Source organism: Solanum pennellii, chromosome 12 (genome assembly GCF_001406875.1).
Source record: "Solanum pennellii chromosome 12, SPENNV200".
NCBI lineage: Eukaryota > Viridiplantae > Streptophyta > Magnoliopsida > Solanales > Solanaceae > Solanum > Solanum pennellii.
In genome coordinates, this window is record NC_028648.1 from 4,135,057 (window position 1) to 4,161,693 (window position 26,637).

The window sequence follows — 26,637 nt, forward strand, 5'->3', positions numbered from 1 at the left end:
TATTATTTGAGTTATTCATTTTTAGTTATATTTATTTGGCACTAACTCTTTTACTAAGTGTCTTTACAGGTACCCGGAGGTGCTTCTCCTTGAAATTATTCGAATGAAGTTCGAATCATACTTTTAATTTCATTATCTTGTGAATATTGACGTTAGGCAAACTTTAGGCTGATTATTATTTTATTTTATTTTGTATATTGCATGTTTATTATATCTGTATATTATTTTATATTCTTCCTCAATTTGAAAAAAAAATGAATTCAGTCGGGAACCACATTTGTGGATTCCGAAGGGTGCCTAACCCCTTCCCTTCGGAATAACTTAAACCCCTTACCTTGAATCAATTTGGTTTCGTAGATTAATAATTGGTTTCCTAGTTTTCCTAAAAATTAGGTGGCGACTCTTTTTAAAACTCGTTTATTTTTAAAACATTGCTAAAATTGAATCAATTAATTATTTTCGAGTTGCCGCGACGTTTCGCCCTATTTCGAAAGAGTAGGGATGTAAACATGATACATTTAGTTAAATTTAATTTTTTATTCATAGATCTCATTTTGATAACAAAATGATGATTAACACTATCATCATAATTTAAGAGAATAAAGCTCACATATATATAGAATATCACCTCAAGTTAATACTAAAATTATAAGACTTGAACAAATGTATATTTATGGATCGAGATTAAATTCTTATGAGAAAATTTTAGAAATAGCAAACATAATAGACATAATAAAATTTTATAGCTATAGTTTTGATAATTGTCACTATAAAAAAACTGTTAATTACATGAGAATTTCCCCCTATTTTCCTGGGGATTAGTTTGAAAATCCGCAGGAATCTTATTTTCCTGCAAAATTTTATATTAATTCCCAGGAAAATCCTCATGGAATTAACATTTTTCTTATAGTGTGCGTTTCATATTTATAGTTTAGTTTGCTATGGAAGCTGCGATTTGTATATTTTTCCCGTTTGTATAATGTTTCATTTAGAAAGTTATCAGAACTCCGCTTGTATATTTCACTTGTCAATATACAAACAGAGTAACTTATCATGATTTTTTCATAAATCATATACAGATAGATAGAGTAAGCATATACAAAATTCTAGATTTATATAATCAGGAACCAAATTATACAGTTCCTAAATTTATATAAATCAGATAAATAATAAAAGTTATAAAACTATAACCGCGAATTACAATTTTCTTAAATTGTATCTATATTACCTAATATAGGCTAAAGCCTAAATGTTTGTTATTATATATAATTTTCCCATCTTTATCCTTAATTCCAAGTCTCTTTATTATGCAGTGTCATCATTTGGGCCTCCACTTTATACGATCCAAAAGAGCCAAGGCCCATAATTAACATTATTGCTAAAAGAAGCCCAAAACTTGAAAATGACACCTCAAATACATTACAAGATTACTAACAATAATCAAACTAATGGCTATATCCCCATTTGTAACTTTGGCAAATTCATTAACTATATATATGATTTAATTTGTTAGATTAATCAAGCTAAATCTATATATACTCTCATTTAGTTTGTTCATTTATTTAACAGAACTCATGTATTCTCTTTTTTTATTGGTAGAAAGTATAACGATTCTTAGCTCCTATCTGACATAGATTTTGATGTTGTAACTTGAAAATATGAATTGTATTTGAACATATATACTCAGATTTTTTCAAAAAAAAAAAAATTATGACGGAATTCCCAAAAATTGATGAGTCATTTTTTGGGAACTTGAAAATATATGAAAATCATTTTTTCAAACTCTGATCAAATTTCATGATCAAATATATATTGTAAGATTAAATTTTAAATTTAATTCAAAAAGTATGATCAAAACACTAGCTTAGTTGTATACATTTTGTTAGGGCTAATACATTTCTAGTCTCACCAATATAATTTATTTGTGAGTGTCATTTACTATAAAGTTGATTCTTATTCTTTAAATCAAATGGTCAAAGAGATTCTTGTTTACTTTTTTCTGGGGAATTGGTCTTAGCTCTTCCATTCATAATAGATAAATTATTAACTCTTGTTTTTTCTCAAGAAATTTTTAGAGGTGGAACGTCTGATCAAGTGTTTTTGTCACTATATAATGAAATTCGTACAATTCCAATGCAATAGCAAAGGGTGATGTAAGAATAGCGGTTTCTCTTTGAATAACGAAATAGGGGTGACTTCACATTATTTCCTACGTACTCGAAAAGTTTCACTATTATTTGTAAAGTGTGTAATGTCCAAAACTGTATACAAAGTTTCTCTATAGATTTTTAAAAATATTTGAGAGACCTTCGATTTATCCTAATATAACATCTCAATTATGTATTCCTCTAAATCATCAAAATAAATACTTTAGTCGGATGTAAATGTAAATAAAATTCACAATTTTCTTTACACCCTCCACCTCCACCCCCGGCCCAAAATCAAAGTTTTTTTCCCCAACTTATCTTTTTGAACGTATATTTAGTATTGCGGAGCGAAGTCAGGTAAAATTGAAGGGTTACTCTAAATCTTTATTAACGAAAAATTGTATGATTTATACATAATTAAAATTAGTTTTCTTATATATAGTTTCCGTCGATTTTTTTGATATATTTACTTAATAATATTTAAATTCACTCTTTTAGTGAAAAATTTGACTCCGTAATAGTTTAAATGTGTGTAAGGAATCTTGTTAGGAAATCGAGTACTCTATTGTTTAGTATTAGTAAAATTAGCTTAATTTTTAGTCATCCTATTTTAATATCTACAATGCGTGATATTTTTGGGATCAATACATTGAAGAGTTGTGAAACCGATAGAAGAATAGAAAATGATATTTGCATATTTAATTTAATTTATGGTTGACGTTGATGTAATCCTCTTATTTTGATCAAATGGCAACTTGACTACTTCCATTAGGGTGGACATAAATATTGAAAATTGAAAAGTCAAATCGAATTAAAATTTGATTTTCATTCTTCAGTATTTTGGTTCGATGTAGATTTTCTTTTTTCGGGACTTCGGTTCTTCGATTCGGAGTTCTGCAAGGGTCTCGAAGTTACGGTGCACCGAATAATCGAAGTTTTATTTACTTAATTTTAAAATATTTAAATTATATTGCTTAATTAATAATAGTTTTATACTTTTGAATTATTACTCAAATTATTTACATGACCCATTTAAATTTTCAAATTTTAAATGACAACAAATATAATATCAATTGTACATTGTGAGTCCTTATATTTTGGTTGTCCAAAAGTTTATCGTGACATCTTGCTTGCTAGGCTGCTTGCTCTTTTCTTTATTCATTTAGCATTCCGTTACGGGAAAAAGTCTTTAGGCTTTAGCAAAATGACAGTCATCTATGTTAAGAAACAAAAACAAATCCTTTGACATCTTTGTTTAAAAATCATCTATGCCCTCTTTATTTTTATTAAATACATGATGAAACTCTTAACACTTTATCATATTCCCTCTTTATTTTTATTTACACCGAAAAATCGATTTAAAATATCGAACTAAATCGAACCGAAGTAGAAAAAATTGAACCGAACCGATCTTCTTTTGTATAAACTATAGTGCACACTTTTCTAAAACTGAATATCGAAAACCGAACCAAAATTTAATTAAATCGAACCGAAGAACCGAAGTCCACCCCTAACCATCCACCATCCTTTTTTAATTATCTTTTTTCGAAATTACTTTGTTTTAAAGATATTTCTTCTATTTCATTTTGAATTATTAACTTATATAAATAGAGCAATGAGTAGATACAATGGATAACGTTCACACATTCATATTAATTTGAAGGATCAAAATTATACATTTATATTAATTGAAGATTAAATATGTTTAATAAAATTAAAGATTGAATACGAAATGTTATCTCCCTCTTCTAATCAAATACAACTACCCTTTGGACAAATTCAATGTGCAAATTGCAACAATGTTCTTTTAGAAAATGAAATGTTTGGTGATCCATTTTTTTTGTCTTTTCTTTTCTATCGTGTACTTGTTCGGTTTTATTTAAATTTAAGTATTTGTTTATCTATTCAAATATAAGAATTCAAAAATCTAACCAGTTCCTCTTCATTTTCAAAAAGTTTTTATTTTAATTGATCAAAATTAATGAAATATAAGAGAATATCATGATTCAGAAAATTAATATTTCATTTATTTACTTCCATCTTTTTAAGTAATATCAATACATATTATCTAGGTTATAATAAATATATAGATTGAGTCAATATCATATGTATATGTATATAAAAATAATATAATGTAGATCCATTTGGAGCAAGTTGATATCTGTTTTTGACCTCGATGCTATCATAGCTTTAAAATAAGTTTGAAAAGATCTCTTTCGCCATAAAATTTACTCAGAGTTTGATTAGAATGATATTTTTTTAAATGTAATTTTTCTTTTAAAAATATTTTCACCCTTTTGTCTTTAATGTCTTTTCTTAAAAAATAAAAAAAAGATCGATTTATTTTAAAATAAAACAAAAATTATAGTTCTTAAATTTTTTGGCCATTTAACACTTCTCAATAAGTTTATGGTTTAAATTACGCCTTTTCAAAAGTTAATTTGATTAATTTTCAAAATTACTTAGATGCATTAGTTCGATAATTTAAATAAAAAATATTAAAAAAATATACAAAAGGTACTATAAAATACTTTTTCACATGGTGAAGAAAATATATACTTAAATATTAGTCAAAGCTCTAATTATTTCACTCTAAAAAAGAAAACCATGACAACTAAAAGTGAACAGAGGGAGTATCATTCTTTTTTTTTCTTTATTTACCTTAAATAATGTGATTTGAATTATCCAAGACTAATTCAATGGGTGGAATCATTATTTTTACTAAATATGGGGAAATGAAAAAACAAGAAGAGAAAAATTAAATTATTTTCCTTTTTTTATATTGGCAAGTAGAAAGTCAAATTTACAAATATATTTCTTAAAAAAATACTATAAGATAAAAAGTTGGACTTGTTCTTTTTCTATATTTATTATGACATATTACCCTTTTTGTCTTTCTCAAAAATGATTAGTCAAAAACTCCATAAATAATATATGTATGCACCTCTTCAACTTTTTCTCATACTAATAAAATTCTTCAATTTCTAATCCCAAAAAAAAAAAAATCAAAATGTTGCGTTTGAGTAACAATTTAGTAGGAATTGTTAACATAATAACATTTATTATTTCAATTCCAATTATCGGTGGAGGAATTTGGTTATCAAAACAAGCAAATACAGAATGTGAAAGATTTCTTGAAAAACCAATTATAGCACTTGGAATATTTGTTATGTTAATTTCATTAGCTGGTTTAATTGGTTCATGTTGTAGAGTTTCATTTTTTTTATGGATTTATCTTGTTATTATGTTTTTATTAATTATTTTGATTTTTTGTTTTACAATTTTTGCATTTGTTGTTACTAATAAAGGGGCTGGCCATGTTTTATCTGATAGAGGGTATAAAGAATATAGGCTTGGTGATTATTCTAATTGGTTACAAAAAAGAGTTAATAATCATTGGGGTAAAATTGAGAGCTGTTTGAAGGATACTAAAATATGCAAAACATTGATGGATCATAATGGTGATGTGGATAATAAAGTTGAAGAGTTTTACAAAAAACATCTATCTGCTCTTCAGGTATTTTCATTTTTATAATTAGCCATATTTTTTATTCGATGTTCGATTGGTTATGTAAAAGGAGATTTTTTTTCGTGGTTGATCATGTTTTATTGTGATTTTTCTTAAGTAGTTTTCGTTTTCAGAGTGAATTTCTTTTTTTTTGTTTGTGCGAGAATTGGCGGAGTTGTGTTTGACTATGAATACAGACTAGACTGGAGTTGTTTTATATTTTTTACGAGTGATTTAGAGTGAATTTAATTTACTTTTTTGTTGTAATTTAAATTTTTGAAAATTCTGAAATTTCGAAATTTTATGGGCATATGTTGATTTTTTTGGAGGTTGGTCATGTAAAGGGGCTTTTAGTGAACAATTTGGAGTGAATTTTACTTTCTTTTTTCTAAATTTTTTTTTGAAAAGTCTGGAATTTGGAATTTTTATGGTCAAATGTTGATTTTTTTGGAGGTTGGTCATGTAAAGGAGTTTTTCTTTTTTCGCTTTTGGTTATGTTTCACTGTGAAATTTTAAGAAAAAATAAGGTTTTGTTTTTAGAGATGAAAGATATTTTTTGAAAATTTGTATCTGGTTGTGAATACAAATTGGAGTTGTTTTTGAGTTTTTGTGAGTAATTTGGAGCGAACATACTTTTTTGTTGTTTTTCAAATTCTTGAAGATACTGGAATTTCAAAGTTTTATAGGCAAATGTGTTTGTCGGAGTCCGGATGACTTATTTTATTTTAACGTTAGCTATTCAGAAATTAAAACGATGGATGTTGTTTTCCTGTCTTCCCAAATCAATTACCTATGTCTCAATGTGTGACGTGATAAGATAAGAACGACCACTAACAGTCTGATTTATCCTTCTTTATAAAAGTTGAAAGTTTTAAGATTTTGACTCTGTTCTATACGAACAAGTTTTTCATCTCCATTAAGTAAGGGTAGTCTCGGTAGAGTATACGGAGATTTGACTTCTACCTTTTACTAGTGTGGACACACTCATGTCTACTACCGTTCTACCATAATCCATGCCGCTCACACCTTCTTAGCTAAGGCCATATCTTCGATGTGCTGCAACTGTGCCATATCATGTCTAATCACATCTCTCCAATACTTTTTTGATCTATCTCTACCTCTCCAAAATCCGTCTAAACCCAACTTCTCACACCTCCGCACTGGGACATCCGTGCATCTCCTCATTTCGTGAACCATGTCTACTAACTACTCTTGTTTTGGTTCTATGTATAAACTTCATTGCATTTTCTTGTATCAGCTGAAAGTTTACATTACTTGGTTGATTCACTAACATATTATGCTAAATCATTCTCAAAACGCGGTGATTAGAACGATTTTTTGTCATACAATCACTTAACCATGATCAAGTAATAACGTGTATGAAAGACACGTCTTATGTATTCATTGGCTTGGTGTAAACGCATCCTATATACAAAACCTTAGTCGATATATCTTCTTGATTGTGTATTATGTCCCATTTTGTTTACGGCATGTTTGTTCTTTCAGTCTGGTTGCTGCAAACCATCAAACGACTGCAACTTCACCTACGTGAGCCCGACTAACTGGACCAAGAGTTCAACCTCATCATCCTTCACCAATTCTGACTGTAACCTATGGAGCAACGATCCGAATGTGTTGTGCTACAGCTGTGAATCTTGCAAAGCAGGGCTGTTAGACAATATCAAGAGTGACTGGAAAAGAGTGGCTGTACTCAATATCATATTCCTTGTTTTCCTCATTCTTGTTTACTCTGTTGGATGTTGTGCTTTTAGAAACAATAGGCGTCTTGATTCATATAAGCGTTATCCTTAAGAGTACTGCTCGATTGATCAGTCGTTGTTAAGATTCTTGTCGCGTATGATATGGAGTATAAGACCATTTAGTATGTTGCCATGGTCTTGAATGTACAGATGAGTACTATTTGTTCGAGTTCTGTTGGATTGATTCATGTTAATACTCGAGTTCTTTGTTTAGAACATGTTTTTCAGGTCTTGGCTTGTTGTCTGTTGGTAAGGTAAGAGGTTTAAGTCCGATTTAGACAGTTAAGACACTATTCATTCCTGTTATAGCACGCTTATCATGTATGTTGTAATTGGAATGACAAATATCGCGCTAAATGAAGAGGAACTAGCAAGAGATATCGAATACTTATTGATGACATATGGAATAGAGTGAATTGAGACTTCAACTATTCATTCAATGTTTTACCAATTTTGGAGTCAAAGTCCATCTATTGATGCGATTAACTTAACTATTTAATAGACGAATAAAAACTTCTGGCAATAGCTTGGACTTGTCTCCAAAATTGGTAAAATATTGGATGAATTGAAAAGTATTGTGGAGAATGTAAGTTCATTTGGCAAGCAGAGATGTAGTGCTTGCAGTGAGTTACCATCACTTACTCATGTGAATACAGTAAGATTGACATAATTCATTAGATCAATTTAATTAATTATCTAATAGACCAATGAAAATAAATGTAGAAAACAATATTTTAAAATGTGAATTAAAAGTGTATGATTAAAACATTTTATTGAGGACTGAGCTATACAATTGAAACATGACTCAGTTTGAGTGTTTAAATAAAATATTCTTACAAATTTAAGGAGTTGACTATGCCTTTCATTTTGTTAAAATAAAATTAAGTACAACTTTTTGGTATATACATAAAAATAAATAAAAAATGTCAAGAATAGAAAAATTCAAGGGAAAACAGCAGAAGAGTTGAAGTTAGAGGATTTATCATTTTAATTTTTTTTTAATGATATTTGATTAAATTTATACTATTCTCTCGGTCTATCTTTCCGTATCTATTATATTAAAAATAACTAGAGCTGTCAAAATAGGTTGATCCAATCTAGTCCTAACGGGCTACAAAGTTAAATACGTAAAGACGGATTCTCCCTTTTAATTAAAGGGTCTATAAAATAACAGTATATCCAGCCCTATGCGGGCCACGGGTTGAAACAGATCAGTCCTTCAATCAAAAAACGGATAACATTGATGTCTTAGAAAGAATATCGAACGTTGATGTATGAACACAATATTAATAATACAAAAATTCATTTATGAATTACATACTTTAGTGATAACTTATTAAAACACATAAAAAACAAACATAATAGCCAAGATATAACATTGTATGATTCATTCAAGCAAAAAATATTATATGATCAATTTTTTCATGAGCAAGACAACAAAGGGAAAATAAAAATTAGGTATAAAAACAAAAGTAAAGTTGATTTTAGTGGGTTAATAACCCTAAAATGTAAAGGATCTACAAATGAGTTAGACTTGATTTTATATTTTTAAATATTTAATATTTATTAGAAAAATTTAATAAATAAAACACTACTAAAATATTATCATAAATATTTTTAACATTCATAACTCGTGGGCTGACCTCTAAGCCTAGCGGGTTGGGCTTACAAGGCTAGTGGGCCAAATGAGGTTGGCCAAAAAGCCTCGTTCAAAATGGGCCAAAAAATGTAGGCTCAACAGGGTTGTGTTGAGGTGACTTAACGAGCCAAATATATTTTGACAACTCTAAAACTAACAATCCAACAATTCTTGTTCAGTTTGAAAATCAAGGAATAATTTATCTTTTTGTGTCTATTTTATCCTTGTTATTAAATAATATTCAATATCCTTAACTTTTAAATTTAAAATATTATTCAATGGATGATGTAATATTATTTCCCGTGTTATTTATTATTTTTTAAAGTTTATATCAAATTAATAGTGGACAACTATTGTTAAACCGAAGTATTAACTAACTGTCCCTTATATTGAGTGAAATTAATATTCATCAAATTAATAAGCTATACAAAGTCAATGTAGTACGATAAGTTACTTAATTTTTTTGGATGATATTCAATTGCATTTAGGCAATTAATATATATATATATATATATATGTATATATATATATATATATATGTATATATGTATATATATATATATGTATATATACATATATATATATATATGTATATATACATATATATATGTATATATATATATATATATATATGTATGCCATTAAATTTTGAGAAAAAATTTATATATGTCATTCATTAATAGTTTGACTTATCTATGTCATTTCTGTTTGAGAAAAGGCTCATCCATATGCATGCTATTATTTGTTAACGGAAAACAATTCCGATTTTGCTTAACCATTTTTTACATGTCAATTATGATTCGCGCGATCACGTAATTAATTAAATAATTTTTTAAAGAAGAAAAGGGCCAAATGTATCATCAAACTTAGAGAAACGACTCATATATGCATTAAACTTAGAGAAAAGGCTCATATATTGCATGTGTTAATAGTTTGCCTCATCTATGTCATTTCAGTTAGCAAACAATGGCATAGACAATTATTTCTCCAACGAAAATGGTATAAATGAGCCAATTTTACCGATAACATAAATAAGTCTTTTCTCAAAATTTAATAGCATATATAAGCCTTCTCCAAATAAAATATGAACTTAATAAATTGTCAACATTATTTTCTCTCCCTCCAAATTAAAATTGATCCATTTACAAGAATTATTACTTACTTTTATGATATAATAGGACGTTCACATAATTAAGATATTTTTAGAAAAATTAGAAACAACTTCAGATATTACATTAAAAAAAAAGAGTGTCTTAATGACACCCATCCATGGATAACATGGTCTTGATAGAATCGATCCACCCTCAATTTTTTTTAATTAAAAAACTATAGGTGACCATATAATATAGTTGTTGGATGGATATTACATATTTTGGTTAAGGACGGTGAACAATATTTATCATGAGTGATACAACTAATTTCCACCCATAAAGAATAAATGAAACGAACAAATTATATTTTTAAATATGGCTCAATTTTCAAATATGAATATACTATAATACTATATTTTATAGATTTAAAAAATATTTTAATATTTTTCTCTTTCTTAAATTCTGTCTTATTACCTTGTATTATTATTTTTACGTGCGTGGAGAACGCCTAACAATAGGATCCCCTATGTACGTTCACTTTTACTAATTCACGATGTACTTTTTTTAAAAATCATAATAATAAATAATATGTATATTTTACCATAATATTACAATTCATGATAATTTTACTGTAGTTTAAAAAAATTTGAAAAGTGATTTTGAAAATTAATAGATCATTTAGTTTGGGAGGTGGAGTGCTGGTAAAAAAGTTGAAGACTCACATGGAAAGTTTCCAAATTTAGCTAGACTTATTGAAACAATAGCTTTCTCCTAATTAAGATTTATGAAACAAACCTATTACATGGTAATTAGCACTCTTCCCTATACTAACGGACACGTGGTAAATATATCGCTAAACTATCGTAAATGGTATGTGGATATCCTCCGTCATACTTTAGGAACATTATATTGCTGTTTCTGCCGTCCAAAAACTAAAACATATATACCCTTTATACTAAGGGATATACACGTGTAATAATCTTATTCATCGACCCAACATCGGATCGATGGATAAGATTGTGCCACGTGTTTCTATTTAGTCTTCTGTTAGACTGAAGGGTATATACCCTATAGTTTTTGAACGGCAGGAACACCAATATCCCTAAAGTATGACGAAGGGTATCTGCATACTATTTACGATAGTTCGAAGATATATGTGTCATTTTTCCCAATTAAAAAGGAGCACACATGTCAAAGATATGTGAAAGCCAACCCAAATTATTGTTGGCCATGCCTACAAAGTATAAATACATTAATCAATCGGTGCATTATATTATATTATATTATAGCAAGTCAACGTATTATACTAAAATTAAATTGTGAATGAGAAGGTACTCAACTATACACTAAAATTAAATTGTGTCAATTAATAATGTTGCACTAGAATTCAATAAGATTATTAATTCTTCTTCCTTCTCCTCATCTATATATATTCAACACTAGTCCATGTTCTTCACAAAATATAGATACAAAATAGTTGAGAATATATAATATTTTTCCTTTCTATATAAAATCAATTGTGGCTTTCAAACAATAAAATTCTTCCCCTATTGTGTTACTTATTTTTCATATATATGGAAGGTCCATTGTCAACTTGGCCATGGGAGAAATTGGGATGTTTCAAGGTACATTTTTAACGAATTAAGGTGTTCGTCTATGTATTAATTAATTCATCCTTTTAGCGTTTGATTTTTTCATGTTTATGTATATTTTTTTGGACCAGTATTTATTGTATGGACCATTTGTTGCAAAAGTGACGTATTCAAGATTTCAAGAAGATAGCATCAACGCAACATGGTGTTTACATGTTCTTATATTATGTTCACTTAGAGGTCTCATTTATCAACTATGGTCCTCTTTTAGTAACATGTTGTTTTTAACTCGAAATCGACGTATTATAAAACAAGGTGTTGATTTTAAACAAATTGACAATGAATGGGATTGGTACGTAATTATATACTTAAATCTTTAACATTATATGTACAAAAATTAGCTACAAAATTCATTGTTGAATATATACCCTAGTGCTAATTTTATTTTATTTTTTTGTAATTTTTTCAGGGATAATTTTATACTCCTTCAAGCTATAATGGCTAGCTTAGCTTATTATACATTCCCAAATATTATTAATATTCCAATTTGGAATTTAAATGGCTTTATAATGATCATAATCCTCCATATAGTATTTTCAGAACCACTTTACTATTACTTTCATAAATTCTTTCATGGAAGTTATCTTTTCACAAATTATCATTTACTTCATCATTCATCAGCTGTACCACAACCTTTTACAGGTAAATTAACGAATCATATATTTTATTTCCCTATTTAATTTTTCTAACGAATTGAAAAATTAATTATTATTTTTTTTATAATTTTTCAGCTGGTCATGCTACATTTTTGGAGCAAATTTTATTAGGTGGAGTGATTGGAATTCCACTTTTAGGGTGTTATGTCATGGGATATGGATCAATAGCTATGATTTATAGCTATGTATTGATTTTTGATTTCTTAAGATGTTTGGGGCATTGTAATTTTGAGATTATTCCTCATCAATTATTTCTTGCGTTACCATTTATGAAATATCTCATTTACACTCCAACGTAAGTCGATAGCGCGATTATAATCAATGAGTTATTATTCATATAAAAAACTGTTAGACGCTGACTCATAATATTTAACCATTCAATATTATTTTATATTTGTAGGTACCACAGCCTACATCACACAGAGATGGGAACAAATTATTGCCTTTTTATGCCACTTTTTGATGTTATAGGCAACACTCTTAACCCAAAATCATGGGATATGCACACAAAAATAAGTATTCAATCAGGTAAAATATATTTTCTCCATTTTATATTAGATAAATATCTTATTAAAAATAGTTAATCCACATAATTACCTGATTATTTACTAAATCAAAATAGAATTAATTAAATTTTTCTTATTTTACTCCTACAATTAATACGATCTTTGGAAGTTTAAATAATTCCTATTTTTTATGTATATTTTTTAAAAACGTATTTTTATGTGCATTTGTCCTTTTGTTAACTATTAGTCTGTATTTTTATGTGTATTAATATGAACAAAGGACAAAATAGTTATATTGATTAATTTATTTATAATTTCTTAATTATCGCGTAAAATAGAAAGCAAATTTACGAGTACATTAAATTTGTTTGTACATACATGTTTTGCCAATTGACTCAAAGTCCATACTTTTGTGGGGTAAAATAATAGTAATACTTCAATTAAAAGTTTCGAAGCATTATTAATAAAGTTAGTTTAGTAAAATATATTTTTAATTAAATTATTCTTAAGAAATACATTGTATATTATGTTAAGTTAACTAAAGTCAAGTAATATTGAATAAATCGAATATATAATTTCATGAAATTTAATATAATTTAGTTGATGAGTATATATTATTTTTTTTAAGAAGCAAGTAGACGCCGGTAGTTGCAAACTATACTACTTAATCAAGTTTATTCGTCGCTAAAAATTATGTAAAAATTGACAAATAGAATTGACCCAAATAATTGAGGGAAAATCGATTCTGTCTATAGATTTTATTTTATTTTTTAAAAAAATTAAATAGAATATTGGATGATTTTTCGGTTTTCCATTCGCACGAAAAATGATTATATTTTACATTATTTATAAAGAAAATCGATGCAATGCCTTACTTTTTTTAAAATATAAAAATCAACATATATGATCGATTTTTAAGGTGCAAAATCAATAAACGATTTAGAATTAATATTTCATGGAGTGTGGTAAAATTGTCCTAAGGTCATATAATTTCAAATAATTACGTAATTTTAATGTGCATATTCTTAAAACCCTCCGGACAAGTTACAATTCGTCAATTTTACATCGATTTTCTTGATAAAAAAATTAACTCTGTCTGTGGATTCTTAACCAAGTTTTAGTAGTGATCATCGAGTCTTAATAATTTGGGTCCCATATATATGTTGATCATAAAGAGCTCTGTACTCAAACTCACAACTATCAGGTTAAAGGTGAGAAATACATATTTACCATTCGAGCAAGTCTCGATCTGTTGTCATATATTAATCATAATTCCTTTGTTGTTTTTGCAGGTACAAATAGTCAAGTACCAAATTTTGTGTTCTTAGCTCATGTAGTAGACATAACATCAGCCTTACATGTACCATATGTATTAAGATCATTTAGTTCAATTCCATTCACAACAAAACCCTACATTATTCCCTTATTACCCCTATCCTTCTTAGCCATGATTATCATGTGGATTTACTCTAAACCATTTTTAAACACATTTTATTACCTAAACAATTACTTACATCAAACTTGGGTTATACCAAGATTTGGTTTCCAATATTTTTTACCATTTGCAAAAAATGGTATTAATGACCAAATAGAACAAGCAATACTTAGAGCAAATAAATTAGGTGTTAAAGTAATTAGTCTTGCAGCATTAAACAAAAATGAAGGATTAAATGGAGGTGGAATATTATTTATTAATAAATATCCTAATCTTAAAGTAAGAGTTGTACATGGAAATACATTAACAGCAGGAGTTATCCTTAATCAAATTACTAAACATGATGTTAATGAAGTTTTTTTGAGTGGAGCAACATCTAAACTTGGAAGAGCTATTGCTCTTTACCTATGTACTAAACAAGTTCGTGTTCTTGTAAGTATATTTAATTAACTTAATTAATTAATCATGTTGTTTAGTTTAAAATAAATAAAAATAATTAAAATTGATGTGTTTTGTTTTTATTTTTTTAGATGTTAACTTCATCTAGTGAAAGATTTCAAAAGATACTTAAGGAAGCTCCATATGAATATCAAAAATACCTTGTTCATGTCACAAAGTATCAAGCAGCTAAAACTTGCAAGGTAATTTATTTGACTATATTTTTGGTTAGAAAAATATTCGGTGGCTATTCTCGTAGATATTTTAATTGAATCGGTGAGAAAACAATAAGAACATATTTTCACTGGTCTATATTAAGTGAATTGTTGAGATTTTTTTCGTAATCTAAAATAAGTGAATTGTTCAAAGTTCAAGAAAATTGTTGGCCTATACTTATCATTCATTTAATGAGATACTTAACTGCTTTATATTTTTTAACAAAATAGTTTGAAAATAATTAAACGGGTAATTGTGGAAAATAGTTTTTTATTTTTATCCTTAAATATTTTTTTAAGGGGTGTGTTATATCCCCAATAATTCACTTAATATAAACTAGAGTGAGTAATGTTTTCAAATGAAAAAATTAGAAAGTTTCCTAATATTTCAGTGAGAATTTGTATCCTACCACAATACCATGTGTCTTTTTTTCAGTAAATAAGTTGGTCAAGAAGAAAATGAGCGGAAAAATTAAAAAAAAATTATGTTCTATAACACAAATTTCCTACTAATTCATGATGGAAAAAACTTTTATTTCTAGTGAATTAATCAAACCACCTTCTTATATATTTCTTATTGCTAATTAATTAATAATTCCAATGGCACAGCCACAGATAGGCTAGGATGATCAATCGGATATCCGTCGTCGAAAAATTATACGAAATTTATTGATCAAAAAATATTTTCCAGACATATATATTAGATCTTGGACACTCTTAACAAAATTTCTGACTTTGCCACTAGTTATAACTCTAATTGTATATTTTATTTATTTTTTTTGTATATAGACATGGATAGTTGGAAAATGGATAACACCAAGAGAGCAAAAATTTGCTCCTGTTGGTGCACATTTTCATCAATTTGTGGTACCTCCTATTTTGCCCTATAGAAATGATTGTACATATGGTGATCTTGCTGCCATGAGATTACCTCCTCATGTTAAAGGACTTGGATCATGTGAGGTAATTAATCAATTTGACTAATTAATAGCTAACTTGTTCGGATTCTTCAAAATAATTGATGCATTCGTATCAGATCCTTCGAAAAAGACATTATTTTTTGAAGGATCTGACACACATATGACTCATTGACATTTTTGATGAGTCTGAGTAACGTAGATTAATATGTCTGATTAAAGTTTATTTCTATGTATAGTATACAATGGAAAGAGGAGTTGTACATGCATGTCATGCAGGAGGAGTTGTACATTCATTGGAAGGATGGACTCACCATGAAGTTGGGGCTATTGATGTACAAAGAATTGATTTAGTTTGGGAGGCTGCTTTAAAACATGGATTAATGCCTGTCTCAAGTTTTAAAAAGACTGATTAATGAATTAATTACTTTTTATTTCATTAAGTAACAAATATTCCAAATTAATTCAAGTTTCCAATTTGTATGGATTAATGTAATTTGGGATGGCTAGATTTATGTTTAGTTGGATTTCTGGACTACATATATATAAGTCCATATATATATATATATACATATATATATATATATATATATATATATATATATATGTTTTATGATTTCATTATGGATATTCAGAAATTTGAATTAAATTTATAATTTACGTGGTACATATTAGATTTTGAGATTTAAATAGATTTTTCCTTTAATCAAAACTTTTTCATATATATATTTTTTTAATATCTTGAATCATCATAAAATTTAAAGATTTTATGTCTGAATTTACGATCAAAATTGGCTCTCGAAATTTAAACGATGCCACATGATTTAGACCATCATGTTATAGGTATATCAAGGGTGAAAAATGAGTGAATTAGATCGAATTATGATAAATTAAATATGAATTAAGCTAAAATTAATTGAATTACAACCCATCCATAAAAATAAAAGGAAGATTTAAGCCCATGCCTCATAGCATCAAAAAAATTGTTACAAATAGCCTTTACTTTTTGTGTCTAATAAGTGTACTAATATGACTTATTGTAAAGTTTAACTTCACGCTACAAATAGTGAATTATGTTGGTAATAAATTTATTACGTCAAATTAATTAACTCTAACATTTCAGAATAAATCTGATTGTCCCATGAATTTAGTAGGGTTTCAATAATATCATCACTTGAAGAAGATCCATTAAGCAATTCCTTCACTTTTCTATACACCATTGTTGAGTTCCCAATAACCTACACAAAAATTTTAAAAAAAGTGTCAAAATGAGTTTTTTTGCCATACTAAATAGGTTTGGGATTCAATCCATAAAAAGGACTAGAATTTTGAGTTTTGCCACTAACTATTTTAATCGTATGTACTACTTCATCCTTAAAAAGAAATTTCAGATTTAAGATTTGGGTATAAAATTACCTTCGACTTGACATGATGAAGCACTTAATAGAATGATAACTTCACCATATCACACTTTGAATTTATAAGGCATAAATAAGAAAATCATTCAAAAGGATGCAAACATTCTCTCTTTTACATTTATCATATATAGTGTATGTAGAGAACACAATTAAATAAATAAAGATATGCTCCTTTTAACCATTTAAGTTTTAAATAAGCACACTTTAACCATATACAAAAGAATTGAAATTTAAAACTTCTCTTTTTATCCTTAATAATTTGATTTATAACCACACAAATATCTCATTATTGTTTTAGATCACTTATTTGAAAAATCTTCTTTTCTTTTTTTAAACTGTATCGAATCAAACCGTATCACATAAATTGAGACAGATAAAATAGTATACATACCTTAGTTTCATGGAAAATTTGCATCTTAGAGTTCCCATGAAGTGAAAAGCTTGAATCTATTACTTCAAAACCTTCCTCATTGAGTAACCTAATTATGTTATAAAACATAGATAATTTATCAAGGCCAGTAATCAAAATTAAGTCCATTGTTGGGCTCATTTCTTGTACTTCAATCTGAGGTGATAATAAATTGGACCTCTTTTTAGTCCTTAATTTTTCCAATTGCATTTTGCTCTTCTCCAATTTGATTTCCAAGTTTTTTATGCAAGTTATTGATGCATCTATTTGACCTGGCAATCCCATTGCTTCCTGCAACTAATTTTCATGCAAACACACAAGTGTGTCACAAAAAGTACGATAAATTCTAATTTTGATTCTTGTGATATACGACACGACACATTTAACTTTAATTTTGAGTGGTTATATAACATGTAATGTTGATCTCTTTGTGTTGGAAGTAAGTTATATGTATCAACTAGTTGAGAAATATATATATATTACATCAAATAAACGATTTCAAACCTCTTAATCACATATCCTAGTGTTACATTTTGATTCAGAATTTAAGCTCGATGAATCCAACCAACATTATATTTGTAGTTATGGGTTCAAACTTTAAAGCATAATAGAGTATCTAATTACATTCTTATAATAATTCACACATTCATCTACATACAAAAAAAAATATTAGATTAAGTTTGAATTCGCTATAAAACGATGTATTCAGTGAATTCAAATTAGTCAGTATATAAGTGAGTTCCGAATAAAAGAATAATATGATTACTTCTTATATTGAAAGTTGAAGATGTTTACTATCTGAACAACTTCATTTTGAACATTACGAAAAAGATGATGATTTATAATACAATATAATATAGAAATTAAAAGAAAAAACCTGAGAGGGATGAGGTGGGAGTAGGGAATAAAGGTGGTTAAAGAGGATCTTCATATTGTTCCTTCTATGCTTCTCCACATACTTTTTTTCTAATCTTGATGCTGAATAACTACTATACATTTTGTTATAAGTTTTTCTTGTATATCAAGAAATATTAAAATAATATTTTGTGCAAGAAATTGGATATCAATGGAGAGATTTATTTATAGTTTTATTTATTTATTTACAAGAAAGGTCAAAATGCTCCACACAAAAAGTTCTAATAAAATTGTGGTCAACAAGAAGAACATCAATTTTGACTATTAAATGAATGTTGATTAAAAATATCTCTATCTCTCCTTCTACCTCAATTTCTCAATCCTTTATTTATGTACCATTGAAGTTAATCTCTCTCAATATTTATTGCTTTCAATTTTAATTAAATTATTATAAAATTTAATAAGTAGATACATATTTAAACTTGTTCTATATAAAAATATTACGTGAAATATGTTATTGTAGGACATATGTGATCTCTATACTCATGTTTAACTGAAATTCAGAATCTTATTTCTAAGGGAAAAAAAATTAGAAATAGGATATAGGTTTTGGATCTATATATTCTTCGACCCAAAAAAAATATATATCCACTTATTGGAATATCTAACCATGAAAAAGTAGAGTGGATATCTCAAAATGTCACTCAAGCATGTAAAATTATTTGAGAAAATCACTCAATTTGATTTTATATCAATGAAGTCACCCAACTTATGAATTTCTTTCTATAAAATTACTGAACCTGATCTATTTTTCTAGAAAATCATTATAACCAAAAGATAAAAGAGATAACTGCACAAACCACCCTTCAAGTTTAGGTATGTAATACTTACTTCCATCATAGTTTATAATATTATGTTTATTTCTCTTATTTTATTTTTATTTTAAAATATTCTTTTATTTTATTTTTGATAATTATGTTTTTAACCTAATTATTATTAACATAAAAATTAATGTCTTAACTAAATTTTCCTTTTATCATATATTGTTTAATTTAAATAACTTTATAACTCTTTTATTTAATTTATCCAAAAAATCCTAACTTTCCAAAACAAACTTATTTTTCATTCCATATAAATATGCACACCGCACTAAATAACATCATATTAAACACCACCATCAGATATTTAATCCAAAGGTTAAAATGATTTGTCCGAACTAATTTAAAAATATTGATGTATATGTATTTTTTTTAATCATAATAAAATATTACTGCAAGTAAATATGTTGGTGGGTATTAATTATGGTAAAATATGATGAAACCTGAGCCAAGTTGAATTAATGCTTAATGATTAGACAATTGAATTGATATTAATTATTAATTAAGTTAAGACAATAATTAAAAATAAAATAAAATAAGAGATAAAACATAATATTATAAACTAAAATAGAAGTAAGTATTACAAAACTAAACTTGAAGGGTAGTTTGTGCAATTTTTTTTCCAATCTTTTGATTATAATGATTTTCTAGAAAAATACCATAAATTGAGTGACTTTATTGATATAAATCCAAGTTGAGTGACTTTTTCAAATAATTTCAAATACTTGAGTGACCTTTTGAGACATTTACTCGAAAAGGTATCGATTTTCGAATAATATTTGTCTGTTCAAGTGTTTAAAGATATTACTATGATTTTTGAATCACTAAAAAAGATTTCAAAACAAGACTTGGAAGATATTTGCTCACACTTCGAAAGTTATTCTTCCGAATATGTTTTCAACACATCTTACATGTTTTACGTATTTGTTATCTATTATTTAAGTAAAGAGTAAAAATTTGAAAATACTTTTGCAGTGTTATGTTTTTCGAAGCATATCTATCGATCTTATTGATAATTGATGTGAGACTTCTTTACTTTTTAACAATTAGATTTAAATCCACGAATTTATTAATACAATACTAAAAATATACAAAAAAAACAAATTCATCAAATAAAAAATTCTGAATTCGCCACCACAACCCCTTCCCCCCCTCCATAATTGGGTTGCTATTTTAGCTTTATTGATCACATAACAATGTAGGCTCTACTTTTGGACATGAAAAGACAAAACTACATTCAAAAATGGCAATTTACCTAAAATCACAAGGAATTTACTAAAACAGCTGTGAATTCAATAGTTGATTTGCACTTTTGTTGTGAACACATTGTTAATGGCCCGCTAGGAATCGACAGGAATTGAGCGCTCCCCAACAAATGCGAGTTCGTATTCAATAAAATTAAATCGCTTGATTAAAAATGAAAGAGTATTTATCACTCCATCACAATCCTAGTTGATACACAGGATACTATTCTAGTACTAGACCACTAGTGCTTCTTGTATATAATTTTACAATTAGTTTTATTTTTATTTGCAATATTGAGCTTTATAAGTAGTGAAACAAAAAAATGAATTTTTTTTTCTCTTTGAAATCATGGTCATGCTGCATAGAAAATGCTACAAATATTGATGACTAAAATTGTATCATAGTCAAGGGAATGTACATGAGAGGGCGGCTCATGTCGTTGTTGTTCTGAAGAAAATGAAGGCGGACTATATTACTATTTTTGTTGTTACGGTCGGAGAAGTCGGTGATTGTGATGGTGATGGAGAACATATTACGGTAAGAAGCGGCTCTTTTACGCTTAGTAATAGGACTATATAGTAAGTTTCCTAATAAAACATAAAAAATATTAAACAACAACGAAATCGAATATTTCCACGCAAATAAAAAGAAGTGCAAAAAAAGAATTAAAAAAATAAGGTTGTAAATCTCACCAAAATATTCCCTATAGAATTAAGACAAATAAATGTTATACAAATACTAGTGGTAAGTATGCTTTGTCACGTACTTATGCATATTAAGATATAAATATAATATATTAAATCGTTTTGTACCAATAAAAAAAAACATGAAAATGACAAGTCATTCTAATACTTTTGGCCACCAGAGAAAGGTTTAAAAGATGATTTAGAGATTTATTATGTGCCACTAATTAATTTCTCTTTGTAGGTAGGACGGAGCCATAGCCACTCTACAGTGTCCAATTAGATATTTTTCATCAAAAGTTATTAGATATTTTTCATCAAAAGTTATGTTGTATAAATATGTTAAATTTTATATTTAAATAATATATACTTAATGACCAGAATATTAAAAAAATTATAATGTTTTTTAATTAAAATAAACTAATCTTTTGTTCATTTTTTAATTAAAAGGTACTAATGATAAAATGGTAAAATATTTAAAAAGGTAAAATAATATAGGTAAAATGTTATTCTAGCCAAATTTTGGCCACATTTCTGATTAAAAGGTTTTTTTTTTGTAATATTAAAAGTTGAACACCCTTGATTTACGATACGTCTTTGACGCAGTGATAATAGATGTCCATTTGACTGAAGAAATTTTGGGTTCGTATCCGTATCAACTATTATTCTTAAATATCCTTAATAAATTTATGGTTCCACTACTATTATCTACCGATAGGTGTGCGTTTTGAAGCTATAAGTAGATAGAGTAAGAGTCCGTTTGGATGGACTTAAAAAAGTAGCTTTTAAAAAGTATTTTTGAAAGTGTTGAAACTTATTTTTAAAATGAGTAGTTATGTGTTTGGATAAAAGTGTTGAATTTAAAAAAAAAGTTGTTGATGCGTTTGGCAAATAAATGCTGATAAACACTTTTTTATCAAAATGTCTGAAATACCCTTAAAAGTTGTTAACATAATAAAAATTGATTAATTTAAGGTTTTTATACTTAAAAAAATGAAACAAAAAGTAATTTATATTTTACATCCATAAGTAATTATATTTTGCTATCATTAACATATTTCTTTATTATCACAAACTATTTATAAATAATAATAACAATATATAATAACAATATATAATAATAATAATAATATAACAATATGATAATAATAATAATAATAATAATAATAATAATAACAACAACAACAACATAACAATAACAATAATTATAATAATAATGATAATATATAATAATAATAATAATAAATAATAAAATAAATATAAATAATATTAATGATAAATAAAATATTAATAATAATAATATATAATAATAATAATATATAATAATAATAAATAATAATACTAAATAATAATAATAATAAAATAATATGAAAATTATAATAATAATAATAATAATATAATAATAATAATATATAATAATAATAAAGAATAATAAAATAAATAATAATAATAAAAAAACAAAATATTATTAATAATAATAATATATAATAATAATAATAATATATAATAATAATAATAATGATAAAGAATAATAAAATAAAGAATAATAATAATAAAAATAAAAATATTAATAACACTAATAATTATAATTATAATATTATAATAATAATAATAATAATAATAATAATAAAATAAGAAGAAGAAGAAGAAAATTAAAAAAATAAAGAACTATGGGTAAAAGGGTAATATGCATGGTTAACATAAAATGACTTTCAAGTTGAAAAAAGAAAGCACCTTCACCAAGCTTTTAGCTTTTGGCTTAAAATAAGTTATTTTGACTTTAAATAAGTCACTTTGATAATTGTCCAACACTTTAATAAGTCAAAAACTTACCTTTAATCAGTTTGACCAGTTTTTAAGCCCATTCAAACCTGCTCTAAATCGATCCGTAGATGATCAAATTATATTTTTGTTAAATTATTGATTTTGATATCATTAATTGTATTGTTGATCAGTTATTTTATATGCTAAGTTAATTTTTAAAAACCTTTAATGTGATATCAAGATTGTCTGCTTTGTGAATTATGAAGAGCTCATAAATTAAGTTTATTTTAAAAATATTATTTTACTTTATAAGTAGAGCTTTTTAATTTTTGAATTATCAGTATAAAATTTTGTTAGCACACACCCAATTTGCAAAAATTATAATTCTTTTCCTTTTTGCTAAACGAAGGTTGAAGGACTATTTGATTAATTAAAAGACATATAAAACAATCTTATCGTTATCATTTTGAGACCTAATAACAAACGAGTAAATCATATAATATTAAAATTTAAATCAAATTAAACTCTTCTTTATTTAAATGGCTCAAACTCACGATAATAATCATAATTTGTTATAAAAACAAGCTCATAAGAATATAATCATAAAGAGAAGAAGACAAGAGAAGTAGATAGAAGAAGGGGAATTTTCTTCTTATTCAAGTGTATGTAAGTCTCATCTGTATGTGTTACAATAGTGAATGAACAACCCTATTTATAGAGTGAGAAATCACTCCAAAGGTCACCATATTAAGTATCATAATAAATAGATACATTCTTATCCAAAAAGGTCCATGTAACCTAGTGAATATGAATGGTTGTTCGTGTACTAACTTTATGGACTATCCACTTATTCAATGTATTTATAACACTCCCCCTTGGATATCCATAGATATTGTGCCTCGTTAAATCCTTACTAGAAAAAACCCTGTGGGAAAAAATTCTAGTGAAGGAAAAAGAGTACACATATCTTTTGATACGCACTATTTGTTGCCTCATTAAAAACCTTGCCAGGAAAATCCAGTGGGAAAAAAAACTCTGTCAAGGGAAAAAGAGTGCAACGCGTATTATACTCCCCCTGATTAAAACATCACTTAATTTCTTGTGATGATGTCTCCAATCTTCGTACATTGTGGTTGGTATATTCTTTTTCAAAGAAAAACCACCCATTTCTTGAATATGGTGTGTCATTTATCTCACCCAGACGCCCTTTCGACTTGCTTCATGGAGGACTTTTATTTCTGCATAGCAACATTTGCTTCATTGATCGCCAGGATATTATTGTACCTCCACATGCAAACACATAGCGTGCTTGAGATAGAGCTTTATGCGGATCAGATAAATATTCTGCATCTGCGTAACCAATCAATTTTGTCTTGGATTCCTCGGAATAGAATAAACCCATAACTATGGTCCTTCGAGGATATTCAATATATGTTCAACACCATTTCAATGTCCTTTTATCGGGGAGAAACTGAATCTTGCCAGTAAATTTACTGCAAAACAAATATCTGGTCAAATATTGTTAGTAAGATGCACTAGTGCCCTGATTGCACCAAGATAGAGTTTCATCACCAAGAAACTCTTCATCCTTCTTTTGAGATCAAACTGAATCATCATTTATGTCAAGTGATCTCATAATCATTGGGGTACTCAATGAATGCGATTTATCCATATAAAATTGCATCAAAACTTTTCAGTGTATGTGCACTGTTAGACAAATATTTCATTTGTCAAATTATCAATCTGTAGGTCAAGACAAAATTTTGTCTTACCAAGACCTTTTCATAAAAATACAAGGACAATTAGGGTCATTCTTTTGTACCCTTTTTCTTCCTTGACTATTTCAATCCATATAAGGATTCTTGAAGCTTTATTGAAAAAGTTTCTTTCAAACTCTTATATGCTTCAGACACCTCGATTGTTTCAAGGATTTTCATATAACCTTCATTGTCTAGCTAGACATTACAATTATTCATTACATGCATTCAAGTTTTTCATATGTTGCCAGATCAAAACAAACCTCATTGCATCCACCAAAGGAGAAAACATCTCCAATAATGTCAGGATTTTTGCGATAAACCTTTATGCCCCAAGGCACAAACCGTATTTGATATCTTACGGTTATACTATCGCATAATAATTTATTTGTACCCCACTGACATTATACCTTGATTTATGGACTACCAGTCCAAAATGTCACTTTTCTAAGTGAAACAAAATATACTTGAATTGTGCATTTTACTTGGCCAACCATTTATCTGTCCACACTATATGACAGATTTGAATTCAAGATCCTCGTCACAATTTATATCATTGAGCGCTACCTCATATCAAAGATACCGTCGACGGTTATTTGATATCGATTCCAATAAGACATAACTTATCGAGATCTCTTCATTTTTCATTATTTCAGGTACCTGAACCTTTTTCAAGATTTTATGAAGTGTTATGTCAATGTGCTCTTTTATAGCACTTGCCTCATTATCATGACCATATTGATCATTTGCTCCTTCCTTCTTCAAGGAATTTTATATTTGGAATCGATTGGTCTATTACGCTTCCGGCGTATCATAGACTCTGTCCTTCAAGGACTTCACATTGGAGCATTTGCAGCTGAATTATATCATAGGGTCAGTGCATTCATCTGGCAACTGATTTGCAACATTATGCAACTGAATTATCCCTTGAACTTTAAGTTCACATATTTATTTAACGAGGATCTAGATAATTCATAATTAACCTCACACATAATTTTCAGCTGTCAATCATCTCTCCCCCTAATGTTAGAAAATCTAACATTCATTCCAACCTTATTTGGATGTTCATCTTTGTGCGTGGTGGAGCAGTTAAAATCATAAGCGCACATTCAACATTTTAGATGAAAATTATATGGTTCCTGACCTTGAACCAATTTTAATGTGGAAACCTTGTTGGTTTGATGCATACATGTGTTGCTACATGTTAAATAAAATTATCTCATACCAAATCTTATTTGGGAGTTTTGTTTTCATAACCATGATTTAGCTATAATTGGAGGCATACAATTTCTGCTAAATCAACCAGCATTATCAATATAATTTCATAGTTTGGAACTGTGCTCTTAATTTTAACAATTCGAGCAAACAACCTTACAAAAACCAATTTGTAAGTTGACAACAAAATACATGTGACCATCGCATAGATGCATCAATCATATAGTTGCAAATGATCCACATGACAGGTGAACGGGCCCATATTCACCCTTTTATATGTTCCAAAAATTTTAGGGGATTACAATCCCAACCTTAGCTGGTACAATGATCATTTTATCAAGAGATTAAGCAACACAAGAGAATACTTGAAGAATCTTTATTTCTTCATCATATAAATCACCTGAATTCTCAATCACGTTTGCATCACATTTAATCGAAATGGTTAACCA

The 26,637-nt window shown here is 27.5% G+C and overlaps 3 protein-coding genes across 6 annotated transcripts; 2 read left to right on the forward strand and 1 right to left on the reverse strand.

Annotated features, from left to right (window-relative positions):
* The first annotated feature begins 5,043 nt into the window (after positions 1-5,043).
* On the forward strand, positions 5,044-7,642 carry LOC107005743 (tetraspanin-7-like). Its single transcript, XM_015204395.2, has 2 exons — positions 5,044-5,664; positions 7,162-7,642. Exons 1-2 carry the CDS (start codon positions 5,158-5,160, stop codon positions 7,465-7,467), a joined length of 813 nt encoding a protein of 270 aa, XP_015059881.1. The 5' UTR covers positions 5,044-5,157; the 3' UTR covers positions 7,468-7,642.
* A 3,979-nt stretch (positions 7,643-11,621) lies between these two features.
* On the forward strand, positions 11,622-16,502 carry LOC107006895 (very-long-chain aldehyde decarbonylase CER3-like). The gene is made up of 9 exons (XM_015205408.2): positions 11,622-11,770; positions 11,869-12,089; positions 12,207-12,439; positions 12,529-12,748; positions 12,854-12,981; positions 14,252-14,826; positions 14,925-15,035; positions 15,837-16,010; positions 16,204-16,502. Exons 1-9 carry the CDS (start codon positions 11,720-11,722, stop codon positions 16,378-16,380), a joined length of 1,890 nt encoding a protein of 629 aa, XP_015060894.1. The 5' UTR covers positions 11,622-11,719; the 3' UTR covers positions 16,381-16,502.
* Positions 16,503-16,927: 425 nt separating this feature from the next.
* LOC107005946 (transcription factor bHLH162-like) lies at positions 16,928-18,831 on the reverse strand. Of its 4 annotated transcripts, none has more exons than XM_027913270.1 (4): positions 18,669-18,831; positions 17,970-18,082; positions 17,774-17,861; positions 16,928-17,202 (listed from the first exon to the last, which is right to left on the reverse strand). In XM_027913270.1, exons 1-4 carry the CDS (start codon positions 18,786-18,788, stop codon positions 17,056-17,058), a joined length of 468 nt encoding a protein of 155 aa, XP_027769071.1. In that variant the 5' UTR covers positions 18,789-18,831; the 3' UTR covers positions 16,928-17,055. The 4 variants fall into 4 exon arrangements, with proteins under 4 accessions (XP_027769071.1, XP_027769070.1, XP_027769069.1 ...); XM_027913269.1 differs by having other exon boundaries at positions 17,970-18,088; XM_027913268.1 differs by having other exon boundaries at positions 17,774-18,082.
* Positions 18,832-26,637: the final 7,806 nt, after the last annotated feature.

What these genes read in the sequence shown, in the direction of transcription:
- LOC107005743 (XM_015204395.2), top strand. Translation starts at nt 5,158, where the DNA reads ATGTTGCGTTTGAGTAACAATTTAGTAGGAATTGTTAACATAATAACA. An exon ending in AACATCTATCTGCTCTTCAG is followed by an intron (nt 5,665 to 7,161) that starts GTATTTTCATTT and finishes TTGTTCTTTCAG; the next exon opens with TCTGGTTGCTGCAAACCATC.
- LOC107006895 (XM_015205408.2), top strand. Translation starts at nt 11,720, where the DNA reads ATGGAAGGTCCATTGTCAACTTGGCCATGGGAGAAATTGGGATGTTTC. An exon ending in TGTACCACAACCTTTTACAG is followed by an intron (nt 12,440 to 12,528) that starts GTAAATTAACGA and finishes ATAATTTTTCAG; the next exon opens with CTGGTCATGCTACATTTTTG. An exon ending in CTAAACAAGTTCGTGTTCTT is followed by an intron (nt 14,827 to 14,924) that starts GTAAGTATATTT and finishes TTATTTTTTTAG; the next exon opens with ATGTTAACTTCATCTAGTGA.
- LOC107005946 (XM_015204591.2), bottom strand. Translation starts at nt 18,788, where the DNA reads ATGTATAGTAGTTATTCAGCATCAAGATTAGAAAAAAAGTATGTGGAG. An exon ending in TCCCACCTCATCCCTCTCAG is followed by an intron (nt 18,089 to 18,668) that starts GTTTTTTCTTTT and finishes CATGAAAATTAG; the next exon opens with TTGCAGGAAGCAATGGGATT. An exon ending in AAATTTTCCATGAAACTAAG is followed by an intron (nt 17,203 to 17,773) that starts GTATGTATACTA and finishes ATTTTTGTGTAG; the next exon opens with GTTATTGGGAACTCAACAAT.